The 13249-nt window shown below is 37.3% G+C and overlaps 1 protein-coding gene across 4 annotated transcripts in view; it reads right to left on the bottom strand.

The window, feature by feature from the left end:
• LOC121374175 (LIM and calponin homology domains-containing protein 1-like) overlaps positions 1 to 13249 on the bottom strand; it is a 190846-nt gene that overhangs the window by 66247 nt on the left and 111350 nt on the right. For all 4 annotated transcript variants that reach the window (XM_041501150.1, XM_041501148.1, XM_041501152.1 and 1 more), the window contains exon 5: positions 5839 to 5881. In XM_041501150.1, the coding sequence (XP_041357084.1) occupies positions 5839 to 5881 (43 nt within the window). The remainder of the gene's footprint in view (positions 1 to 5838; positions 5882 to 13249) is intronic.

Here is a 13249-nt window from a genome sequence, read left to right as displayed (position 1 = left end):
GACACTGCAGTTTCATGTACCAGGCACCACTATAGAAGTGAGATACACCAGACACTGCAGTGTCCTGTACCAGACATTACTATAGAAGTGAGATACACCATACTCTGTAGTGTCATGTACCAGACATTACTATAGAAGTGAGATACACCAGACACTGCAGTGTCATGTACCAAGCACCACTATAGAAGTGAGATACACCAGACACTGCAGTGTCATGTACCAGACATTACTATAGAAGTGAGATACACCAGACACTGCAGTGTCATGTACCAGACATTACTATAGAAGTGAGATACACCAGACACTGCAGTGTCATGTACCAAGCACCACTATAGAAGTGAGATACACCAGACACTGCAGTGTCATGTACCAGACATTACTATAGAAGTGAGATACACCAGACACTGCAGTGTCATGTACCAAGCACCACTATAGAAGTGAGATACACCAGACACTGCAGTGTCATGTACCAGACATTACTATAGAAGTGAGATACACCAGACACTGCAGTGTCATGTACCAGACATTACTATAGAAGTGAGATACACCAGACACTGCAGTTTCATGTACCAGACACTACTATAGAAGTGAGATACACCAGACACTGCAGTGTCATGTACCAGGCACTACTATAGAAGCGAGATACACCATACAATGCAGTGTCATGTACCAGACATTATTATAGAAGTGAGATACACCAGACACTGCAGTTTCATGTACCAGGCACCACTATAGAAGTGAGATACACCAGACACTGCAGTGTCATGTACCAGACATTACTATAGAAGTGAGATACACCATACTCTGCAGTGTCATGTACCAAGCACCACTATAGAAGTGAGATACACCAGACACTGCAGTTTCATGTACCAGGCACCACTATAGAAGTGAGATACACCAGACACTGCAGTGTCATGTACCAGACATTACTATAGAAGTGAGATACACCAGACACTGCAGTGTCATGTACCAGACATTACTATAGAAGTGAGATACACCAGACACTGCAGTGTCATGTACCAAGCACCACTATAGAAGTGAGATACACCAGACACTGCAGTGTCATGTACCAGACATTACTATAGAAGTGAGATACACCAGACACTGCAGTGTCATGTACCAAGCACCACTATAGAAGTGAGATACACCAGACACTGCAGTGTCATGTACCAGACATTACTATAGAAGTGAGATACACCAGACACTGCAGTGTCATGTACCAGACATTACTATAGAAGTGAGATACACCAGACACTGCAGTGTCATGTACCAAGCACCACTATAGAAGTGAGATACACCAGACACTGCAGTGTCATGTACCAGACATTACTATAGAAGTGAGATACACCAGACACTGCAGTGTCATGTACCAAGCACCACTATAGAAGTGAGATACACCAGACACTGCAGTGTCATGTACCAGACATTACTATAGAAGTGAGATACACCAGACACTGCAGTGTCATGTACCAGACATTACTATAGAAGTGAGATACACCAGACACTGCAGTTTCATGTACCAGACACTACTATAGAAGTGAGATACACCAGACACTGCAGTGTCATGTACCAGGCACTACTATAGAAGCGAGATACACCATACAATGCAGTGTCATGTACCAGACATTATTATAGAAGTGAGATACACCAGACACTGCAGTGTCATGTACCAGACATTACTATAGAAGTGAGATACACCATACTCTGCAGTGTCATGTACCAAGCACCACTATAGAAGTGAGATACACCAGACACTGCAGTTTCATGTACCAGGCACCACTATAGAAGTGAGATACACCAGACACTGCAGTGTCATGTACCAGACATTACTATAGAAGTGAGATACACCAGACACTGCAGTGTCATGTACCAGACATTACTATAGAAGTGAGATACACCAGACACTGCAGTGTCATGTACCAAGCACCACTATAGAAGTGAGATACACCAGACACTGCAGTGTCATGTACCAGACAGACATTACTATAGAAGTGAGATACACCAGACACTGCAGTGTCATGTACCAAGCACCACTATAGAAGTGAGATACACCAGACACTGCAGTGTCATGTACCAGACATTACTATAGAAGTGAGATACACCAGACACTGCAGTGTCATGTACCAGACATTACTATAGAAGTGAGATACACCAGACACTGCAGTGTCATGTACCAAGCACCACTATAGAAGTGAGATACACCAGACACTGCAGTGTCATGTACCAGACATTACTATAGAAGTGAGATACACCAGACACTGCAGTGTCATGTACCAAGCACCACTATAGAAGTGAGATACACCAGACACTGCAGTGTCATGTACCAGACATTACTATAGAAGTGAGATACACCATACTCTGCAGTGTCATGTACCAGACATTACTATAGAAGTGAGATACACCATACTCTGCAGTGTCATGTACCAAGCACCACTATAGAAGTGAGATACACCAGACACTGCAGTGTCATGTACCAAGCACCACTATAGAAGTGAGATACACCAGACACTGCAGTTTCATGTACCAGACACCACTATAGAAGTGAGATACACCAGACATTGCAGTGTCATGTACCAGGCACTACTATAGAAGTTATTTCCTCCCTCAGGTACAGAAGGTCTATCCTAGAAGTTATATCCTGCCTCAAAGCATGCACATTAAACATTACCTTATCAGAAAGATCTCAACCAGTTTTCACAAATTCTCCTCCAACCGAACAACTATTACAACTGTTTCATTATTAAGTCACATGTATAGTCCACCACTGTAATGACCACAGCTTAGTTTTCGGAACCACCAGAGCAAGCAGTTGTCGGTGAACTGCGACTAACATGCAGCACAAAGGTACAACCACGGTGACATGTACATTAGCTAAGTCAACACACACACTGCAGCTACCTCCACTGGTATCGAAATGTCCTTATACGTTTCATGGTAAATGGCCTGGAGCCCCTCCAATGTAACGCGCGTACGTCTCGATCACCACAATGCAGATCGACTCTATTAGACTACAGGGTCCATGCCCTGGATAGCCAGTCATTCATAAACCTATCACACACATGGGTGCTATGCAGGTATTTATCAATAACATAGCAGGCACAAGGGAAAAAGAAAATATTTACACACTTATATAACTCCACTGTGGGTCTAATTTGATAAGCCATATATTTAATAGGATTATCATATATATATTTGATGCATGCTTGATAGCAGAAACATAAATAAACTGAATTGTTGAAAATGGCTTTTATTCTGATAGTAACACTGACAGTGCTGTTAATTATCATGTAAATTAATACAGGTATGTAGAACAATTCTACTAAATAAATTATGTAAGCAAGATTACTGAGCAACATTCATTCATTCATTCAGTTTAAACATGTAGTTATAAAAAATATTGTTTTGTATCCACAATTTCATAACTTTTTCCATTAACCATTTCCATTTCTACTTGATTTATTTTTTACTTACATAAGAGGAACATTTAGATTTTCTTACAAAATAGTAACTTTTTGTCATAATATTACATGTCACATTTGAAAGATTTATTAACTAAAAATTAAATTTTACATGCAAAGGCCTCTCTAATAAAAGAAAACTCATTAAGGTGATGTTTTCCAAAAGGTCATGTTGACATCTAGTGGTGCTACATACATGCATCTATGACGAGTTTAAAAATAACAAATCCTCAATAAGTCACCATCAATAATGAAAAGTAGCTAAACTTAAAAAAGTTTGTTCTGTTTAATGACATTGCAAGAGCACACTGATTAATTAATCATCAGCTTTTGGATGTTGAACATTTAATTCTGACATGTAACTTTCAGAGGAAACCTGAGCACTACATTTTTCCATTAGCATCAAGGTATATTTCTGTGCACTTTCTCACACACCATACAGCACATACCACATCCTTTAATATACCAGTCAAGGTGCACTGGTTGGGATGGGAAAAACCCAATGAACCTGCTGAGGAGATTCAATCCAACAACTCAAGAAGTCTATGGTGAGTTTACTACCGACAGATAAATCCTTCTCCAACCCACTAATAATTCCACTGCATGGTTCCCACCCTTGCCCTATCACATTTATTTAACATGAAGGCAAAAACCAGGTTAGCAAGTCTTTCATAATGCTATGACACACTTATGTCACTTGAATAAAGGGCTACTGTTAGACACTCATACCGATAAACAATAGGGAGTCTTGTATTGGTGTCCCATGCAAATACTAGTAGAAGACAGACAAAGCAGTGACTGACATAATATACACTCAGTATTAGGGTGAACAACAGGGCTAACTGAGTTACTCTACATACACTAGTAGATTACTCAGACAAATCAGTGGCTGACATAATATACACACTCAGTATTAGAGGGAACAACAGGGCTAACTGAGTTACTCTACATACACTAGTAGATTACTCAGACAACGCAGTGGCTGACATAATATACACACTCAGTATTAGAGGGAACAACAGGGCTAACTGAGTTAATCTACATACACTAGTAGATTACTCAGACAAATCAGTGGCTGACATAATATACACACTCAGTTTTAGGGGGAACAGCAGGGCTAACTGAGTTACTCTACATACACTAGTAGATTACTCAGACAAATCAGTGGCTGACATAATATACACACTCAGTATTAGGGGGAACAGCAGGGCTAACTGAGTTACTCTACATACACTAGTAGATTACTCAGACAAATCAGTGGCTGACATAATATACACACTCAGTTTTAGGGGGAACAGCAGGGCTAACTGAGTTACTCTACATACACTAGTAGATTACTCAGACAACGCAGTGGCTGACATAATATACACACTCAGTATTAGAGGGAACAACAGGGCTAACTGAGTTAATCTACATACACTAGTAGATTACTCAGACAAATCAGTGGCTGACATAATATACACACTCAGTTTTAGGGGGAACAGCAGGGCTAACTGAGTTACTCTACATACACTAGTAGATTACTCAGACAAATCAGTGGCTGACATAATATACACACTCAGTATTAGGGGGAACAGCAGGGCTAACTGAGTTACTCTACATACACTAGTAGATTACTCAGACAAATCAGTGGCGACATAATATACACACTCAGTTTTAGGGGGAACAGCAGGGCTAACTGAGTTACTCGATATACACTAGTAGATTACTCAGACAAATCAGTGGCTGACATAATATACACACTCAGTTTTAGGGGGAACAGCAGGGCTAACTGAGTTACTCAATATACACTAGTAGATTACTCAGACAAATCAGTGGCGACATAATATACACACTCAGTTTTAGGGGGAACAGCAGGGCTAACTGAGTTACTCTACATACACTAGTAGATTACTCAAAGCTTTGACTGACAGTATATACACTCAGTAGATTACTCAAAGCAGTTACTGACAGTATATACACTCAGTATTAGGACTGAGTTACTCTACATATACTAGTAGATTACTCAAAGCTCTGACTGACAGTATACACACTCAGTAGCTCTGACTGACAATATACACACTCAGTAGCTCTGATTGACAGTATACACACTCAGTATTAAGGGGAACAGCAAGGCTACATGTAGCTTTGCCACTCGACAGAATCACCAATTGATAATTTTAAAAATTATTGATTAATTTTATTTTAATTTGGTGAAATAATTTCATGTAATGATTGATATTTTGTTAGAAAATTTAATAATTTCTTGGAAAATAACTGTGGGTTTCATCAATTTTTGAAATTTAATAAATAATTTTGTGAAATTTTCTTGTCACAAAGAGCTAGCCTAACATGGGTACATGTATATATATAGTGGAGAGTCACAGCAAACAAAACTCACATTCCGTAATCTCCTTTCCACTTCTTCTTTCAAATGTTCAGAACTGAAAATAAAAACAATCACAATAAAGTCTTTAAGACAACTCAGTATACTTTGTAATCACTGCCATATCTCACTGTATGCAACTTACTGAGAGAAAGAAGGACAGAATCAGGTCAATAACTATTATACATTATATATAATACATCTACATCTTACTGAAAATGAAGTTCATCAATATTTCAGTGATGGTCTCTGTGATCATCTTATTCTACTGCATTTAAAATATAAATGGACTTTAAAAATAATTTAAGAGCTTATTTTGGCAGTCCTTGTAAAACAAAGTAGAAAATGTGTATAATCTTGCAAAGTGGCAGTCCTATAATGAAACCATCTGACAATTATCCATGTGACAGTCCTTTTGACTTTGTCTTGTAAAGAGATTTGATTTTGAAAGTGTTATTGGTTTTATCATTCAGATATGTTTATACCATGCTGTATGGTAGATAATTATATACAGAGAAGGAAAAATAATAAAATGTCTGTTACACTCATTACAACATAACATCATCCCATTAGTCCAGACATAGCAACAGGACTTTGTTCAATTCAGGATGAACGTAAAAATTACGTTGTCAAGAAATGTCATATCTGATTACGTCATTTTATATGGGCAAATTAAGTTGTCTTATTGAGTGTTATTGTTTATGGACCAAAAGTAATTCAAAATAAAGTATGAGGTTTTAGTGTTATTATTAGCAAGTATGATTCAAATTTAATTATAAATATTGTCTGCTATTTCTTTTATGTTCATCTGGGTATGAACGAAAAAAAAGCATCCGATTTTTGTTTTAATACCCCAATGAAGAAAAGGAAATAACAGACAATCCTTAAATAAATTTAATAGCTTATTCATGATCACCATGCTTTTGGATGATTCAGAATTTTTTATAGCATAGCATTAGATACATAATATAACATCGAACCTTCTCATTTGAATGAAAAAAAAGTAGTTTGTTTTATTTAATGATGCCACTAGAGCACATTGATTTTTTATCTTATCATCGGCTATTGGACGTCAAACATATGGTCATTCTGACACTGTTTTTTTAGAGGAAACCCGCTGTTGCCACATAGGCTACTCTTTCCAATTAGCAGCAAGGGATCTTTTATTTGCACTTGCCATAGGCAGGATAGCACAAACCATGGCTTTTGTTGAACCAGTTATGGATCACTGGTCGGTGCAAGTGGTTTACACCTACCCATTGAGCCTTGCGGAGCACTCACTCAGGGTTTGGAGTCGGTATCTGGATTAAAAATCCCATGCCTCGACTGGGATCTGAACCCAGTACCTACCAGCCTGTAGACCGATGGCCTAACCACGACGCCACCGAGGCCGGTCATCATTTGAATGAAGTACATAAAATAAAATAAAAGTAATGTAAACTTGTGCTGTTAGTATAAATATCAGAAGGTGGGGCTTAAATCCAAACATTGAGTATTATATAGTTCACTATATAGACGATGTATATAAAAAGACAAGGTATATTAACAATTCAGTTGAGAAAGAAAGAAAGAAAGAAAGAAAAAAAAAACACTCTGAAAGCAAGGACAGAGTAAAAACGTGGTGTGAAATTCCACAGCAAAACAACATTATTTACATTTCTTAAAAAATACACAGTACAAAATACACAAAATATCACACCTCAATTTGCCGACCATACACACCATCATTTCAAACACAAAAACCTTTTCTACGTTTATCAAACATGCAGCATATTGAACAAAAAAACCTTTAAAAAAAACCCAACACATTTTACCTGAAGCAGTGTGCAAAATGTCCTTATTTGTCCCATATCTGAATGTGTTTGAGCACAGGACACAGCTGCATAACGTAAACTAGAGAGAATAGCTGCGTAGAGCTGCAATCCCAGGGAGGAACACCACGGGACACAAGACCATTGAAACGAGGTCAAGCCATGATCTGTGAAGCCATCATAGCTCATCCATTTAAGTTCGCTTGGCAGGTAAATTATATATACCACGGTAATTATGAAAGAGGCTATTGTCAAGCTGAAGGAAAACTGATGACAAAAATAAATACAGATCTATGCCAATTGATAGAAATTAAGATGTTAGCAATTATCAATTAATTAAGGATCAAACTTATATGAATAATAAAGAAGCTGGTTATTTATTATCTCTTATAGAAAAAAAAAAGGAGAAAAGAATGTTTGATGGAGAAAAAATTACCAGATTTTGAGAAATTCATGAATAAATTAAATTTCCATTATATTCATTAAATTTTAAAACCATCTCATTGGTCCAGCAGTAGTAACGAAAAAAAATCATTTCTTGATGAACGTTAAAATAATATCATCTGGGACGTCATAACTTGTTACTTTGTCTTATTGAGTGTTATTGTTTAAGAACCAAAACCAATTTTAAAATTCTAAATAAAATATGAATTTCAGTGTTATTATTGTTAAGTTTGTTTTACACAAGTTTTGCAGATGATTTTTGGTTTTGTTCATACCCAATGAATGAAAAACAAATAACAGACAATCCTTAAATCCATTCCATTTTTCCATTTTATTTAGTGCATCTAAAACCCAATCTCAGGTTGTAACATATCTTCTTATTTACTGTACTTACACAATTATCAAATTAAACAGAACAGACATAAACTGATTGCGATAAGTTGTCTGTGATACAGATAATGGGGCCTTATAATCATCTCTATTAGTTACTGCTCATCTATAGACAAAAACTAAAACTATTAAATCTCTATTAAATCTGAACTCAATTAAAGGTCACCAGGATTAGCTAATATAAATGTTCTCTCCAGAATAGGTCAATTCTGGGTTTTTTGACAATTATTCTGATAATAACTATCTAGATATATATGCTGACCCACGGTTAGAAAATGTCAGACTGTGGCTGGTTGAGATAGATGAGTCATTTTGTGCACAGTTCGGATGCACCATCTTATTTTCATCCATTATGAATGCATCTGTAACACAATTTGTCTACCTCGCACAAATAGAGTGAACATAAAGACTTGATGTATCATGTAGGCAATTTATCTACTCTTCTTTTACATGACAATGACCCAATTCATCAACATTTTATACATAGAGGATTCGTCACCAGCATATTTTTAACATGAAATTATTCAACCGAGTGTACGTTAATCGGTATTTGACGAGGTTGATATTTTACATATTAAAAAGGATGAGTAGTGAATTCTAGTAATCTTATAACATTTCTAAAATAACATTTTAAATTAATATTAAGTAAATCACAGTTCTGAAGTTCTCTCCATCAGTAATATGTCATCACAATTTGCATAACTGTAATTTGATATCACACAATTAATATGGATATTACAGGTAAGCTGTAGGATAAAATTTATCTCCTCATGTTTCGATATAACACAATCTATATATTCATATTTTACATAGCTATGACTCAATATATATATTTGGGAGTAGGATATAGTTTAGTGGTACTTGATGGATTCACAATTTTTCCCATCCCATCCAGCATTCCATGACTGGTGTAAGCTCTTCCTTTCCAGTATATCTATGTGGGATTTAGTGTGTGGCATGTGGTATACTGTCCATTGAAAATTTGTAAGTTATGCTAGGCTTAGACTACCAATTGTCATGATGGAGTTGGCCAACTCACCGATCTCTCAACTGCTAAGCATTCTTAAAACATGTTTCTTGTTGTATACAACTCCTATGACCAACTAGTTGTTAAAGGGACAGACCCTAATTTTTAAACACTATGACATACCGGTATGTTTCACTATTAAAGCCGTTTATGATCACTTAAATAAAACATTACTTATGTTTTATTGTTTAGATTATCCATTTCTGTACAACTGAAGTGTTTCCGGTCATCCTGGTGTTTCTAATACCACAAAATGCATTTTTTCATGTTTTTGAAAATGTACACGTGTCTGAGAAGTAACGATTATGGAGTCGCGTCTTAGTCTATTTTTAAGGGTATTTCAACGTCACAGACTCTTGTTTCACTCTGTTGTATCCAAATTTGTTATAGGTTTGTAAATTAACCAAACTTAAGTGTCCATTTTTACAGGTTGAAACTAGGGTCTAGGTGAAAAATATGCCTTAGTGTTTAAAATACTAGGGTCCGTCCCTTTAATCTGAGTGCACCCATCTTAAGTTTGGGGTTGGAGGAAGTACAACACAACCATCGGGTTGGCCAACTTTGTCATGACAGCTGATAGTGTAACTCTAGCATTAGACACCCAATAGTTAAAGTTTGAACAATTTACAATTTAACAATTGTCCTTACACAAGCATTAAGACCAAGTGTCACAATTACCATAGACATAAAACAATGTGCTGAGGTGCTAATAACATTCCTTTCCTTGGAATGGAAATTGATTTTATTTAAAATTCTCCTTCTCTTACCAAAAACCCCACTGCTTTACATGACACGGGTTGAGTGTAAAATACTCCATGAATTAACAAGTGGAATATAAAACAGTGATAAACTTTATGATTTCCCCGTTTACCACTAGTCCAGGCAGACACAGGTACCACAACCCATAAAATATAGGGCGGAGTTGCTTTTAAAATACACTCTACTTACAATTTGTCATTATGCATACTTTCACGATTTTGTGTTCTTTTTATTTTGATGGCTATTTAAATGCTATCATAAACAAAACACTGTATATTAAACTACACATTATACAATTTTATTAGACAAGTCAGTGGGGAGCAAATTAATAGAATGACAGTGAAACACACGGTAATAATTTATATACGTGTCCATGTTTTATGGGCACATAACTCCAGCTGGAATTCTACAGAGTGGAAGAACACGGGAATGTTTCTTTTACTGACACCTCAGCACATTGTTTAGTCTGCGGCTATTAGATTCTCTAACATATAGTAATTAACACTACATAAGAAGGAAGGAAGAAAATGTTTTATTTAATGACGCACTCAACACATTTTATTTACGGTTATATGGCGTCAGACATGTGGTTAAGAACCACACAGATATTGAAGGAGGAAACCCGCTGTCGCCATTTCATGAGCTTTTTGATTGGCAGCAAGGGATCTTTTATATGCACCATCCTATAGACAGGATAGCACATACCATGGCCGTTGATGTACCAGTTGTGGTGCACTGGCTGGAGCAAGAAATAGCCCGATGGGCCCACTGACAGGGATCGATCCCAAACCGACCACACATCAAGCAAGTGCTTTACCACTGGGCTATGTCCCGCCCCCACTACATAAGAAAAGAAACTGATATCTCCATCATACGAACACCTTATGAACACCACCAAAAATTATTATGTTTGAGTGATCACTTGAGGTGCTTGCGTTGCAGGATCGAACCACCTCAGTGGATCCATTTAACTGATTGGGTTTTTTCTTGTTCAAACAAGTGCACCGTAACTGGACAAAGGCTGTGGTATGTGCTTTTCTGTCTGTGGGAAAGTGCATATAAAAGATCCCTTGCAGCATTAGGGAAAATATAGCTGGTTTCCTCTGATGACTACGAGTCAGAATTACCAAATGTCTGACATCCAACAGCCGATGATTAATAAATCAATGTGCTCTAGTGGTGTTGTTAAACAAAACAAACTTTTTGTTAAACAAACATTCCTTTCCTTTTAATCCCAGCATTAATTACAACAATCCCTCATTACGCTGCTTTAAATAATAACTACATTCCTAGCATTCTCACATATATAGTGAAACCTCTCAAGACCGGACACTCTGTAAACCGGAATTCCCTCAAAACTGGACGTTTCACAGAGTCCCTTTTTTAAAAGCCAGTACAGAACTTAACCTCTGTTAACCGGATCCCTCTTAAAACCAGACATTTGTCTTGGTCCCAAAGGGTGTCCGGTTTAGAGGGGTTTGACTGTACCTAATATTTGTAGTTGTACAATGATTATTTATAACATTTCATGAAACATCCACATTTCATTTGCACCTGCAGTGCAGTGCAGAACACCTGCGAGGTAAGATGTCTACATAAACCATCTGACCGTCACAATACCAAACATATTGCTGTGTTCTTTATTACAAACAAAGCTACATTCAATTTTCATAATCTGTCACAGTTTGTAACATATTACAGTGCCCTATATTACAAACAGAGCTATACATTCAATTTACAAGAGCTTCGTATTCAAAATTTGTCACACACTGTCTGCATTTTTATATATAAATCCTTGTTATCAAACAGGTGTGTCCTGTACAACGGAGGCAAACAGCATACTTTGTACCAGTATGAGTGTTGATCATCACACCTGTAGTGTATATAATAACAGAGTATTTTGACTGAATTCCAAACCACCACCCCATACACGTATGAGTGCATATATAAACCCTCATACATATATGTATATATATTTCTTACACACCCGCTGGTGAGAACACCATGCATTATTTTTGGTTACACATGGTTGTTAACGACACCACTAGAACACATTTATTTATTAATCATTGGTTATTGGATGTGAAACAGTTTGTAATTCTGACATATAGTCTTAAATAGAAAACTCACTATATTTTTCCATTAGTAGCAAGGCATTTTTTATATGCACCATTCCACAGATTGGATAGCACATACCACAGCCTTTGATATATCAGTGCACTGGCTGGAATGAGAAATAGCTCAACTGGTCACTCATGGGGGATCGATCTTAGACCCGACTGTGCATCAGGTGAGTGCTTTACCACTGGACTATACATCCCCCTTCCTCAAAGAAGTATCAATGCTTACAGCCCACTATACATATGTAGTATATAAACCACCTTTATATACAGAACAATAAGTTGTGATCCGTACACAACTTCCAGTCAGTGCACCACAACTGGTATATCAAAGGCCGTGGTATGTGCTATCCTGTCTGTGGGATGGTACATATAAAAGATCCCTTGCCACTAATGCTCTAGTGATGTCGTTAAACAAAACAAACTTCAACCATACACAACTGTAGTGTATAGTCCCCACCCATCTATAGTGTAGTCTCCACCCATCTATAACTAATTACATTGTAGGCTGTAGAACCTTAAATAGGACATGGGCATGTTAATAGGAAGGAAAGAAATGTTTTATTTAACGATGCACTCAACACATTTTATTTACGGTTATATGGCGTCGGACATATGGTTAAGGACCACACAGATATTGAGAGGAAACCCACTGTCGCCACTTCATGAGCTACTCTTTCAATTAGCAGCAAGGGATCTTTTATATGCACCATCCCACAGACAGGATAGTACATACCACAGCCTTTGTTACACCAGTTGTGGAGCACTGGCTGGAACGAGAAATAGCCCAATAGGGCCACCGACGGGGATTGATCCACACTGACTGCACATCAAGCGAATGCTTTACCACTGGGCTATGTCTCACCCCTTGTAGG

The sequence above is a fragment of the Gigantopelta aegis genome, chromosome 6 (genome assembly GCF_016097555.1).
Source record: "Gigantopelta aegis isolate Gae_Host chromosome 6, Gae_host_genome, whole genome shotgun sequence".
NCBI classification, from domain to species: domain Eukaryota; kingdom Metazoa; phylum Mollusca; class Gastropoda; order Neomphalida; family Peltospiridae; genus Gigantopelta; species Gigantopelta aegis.
The sequence above is the reverse complement of the archived record's forward strand: the minus strand, read 5'-3'. Positions and strand labels throughout refer to the sequence as shown.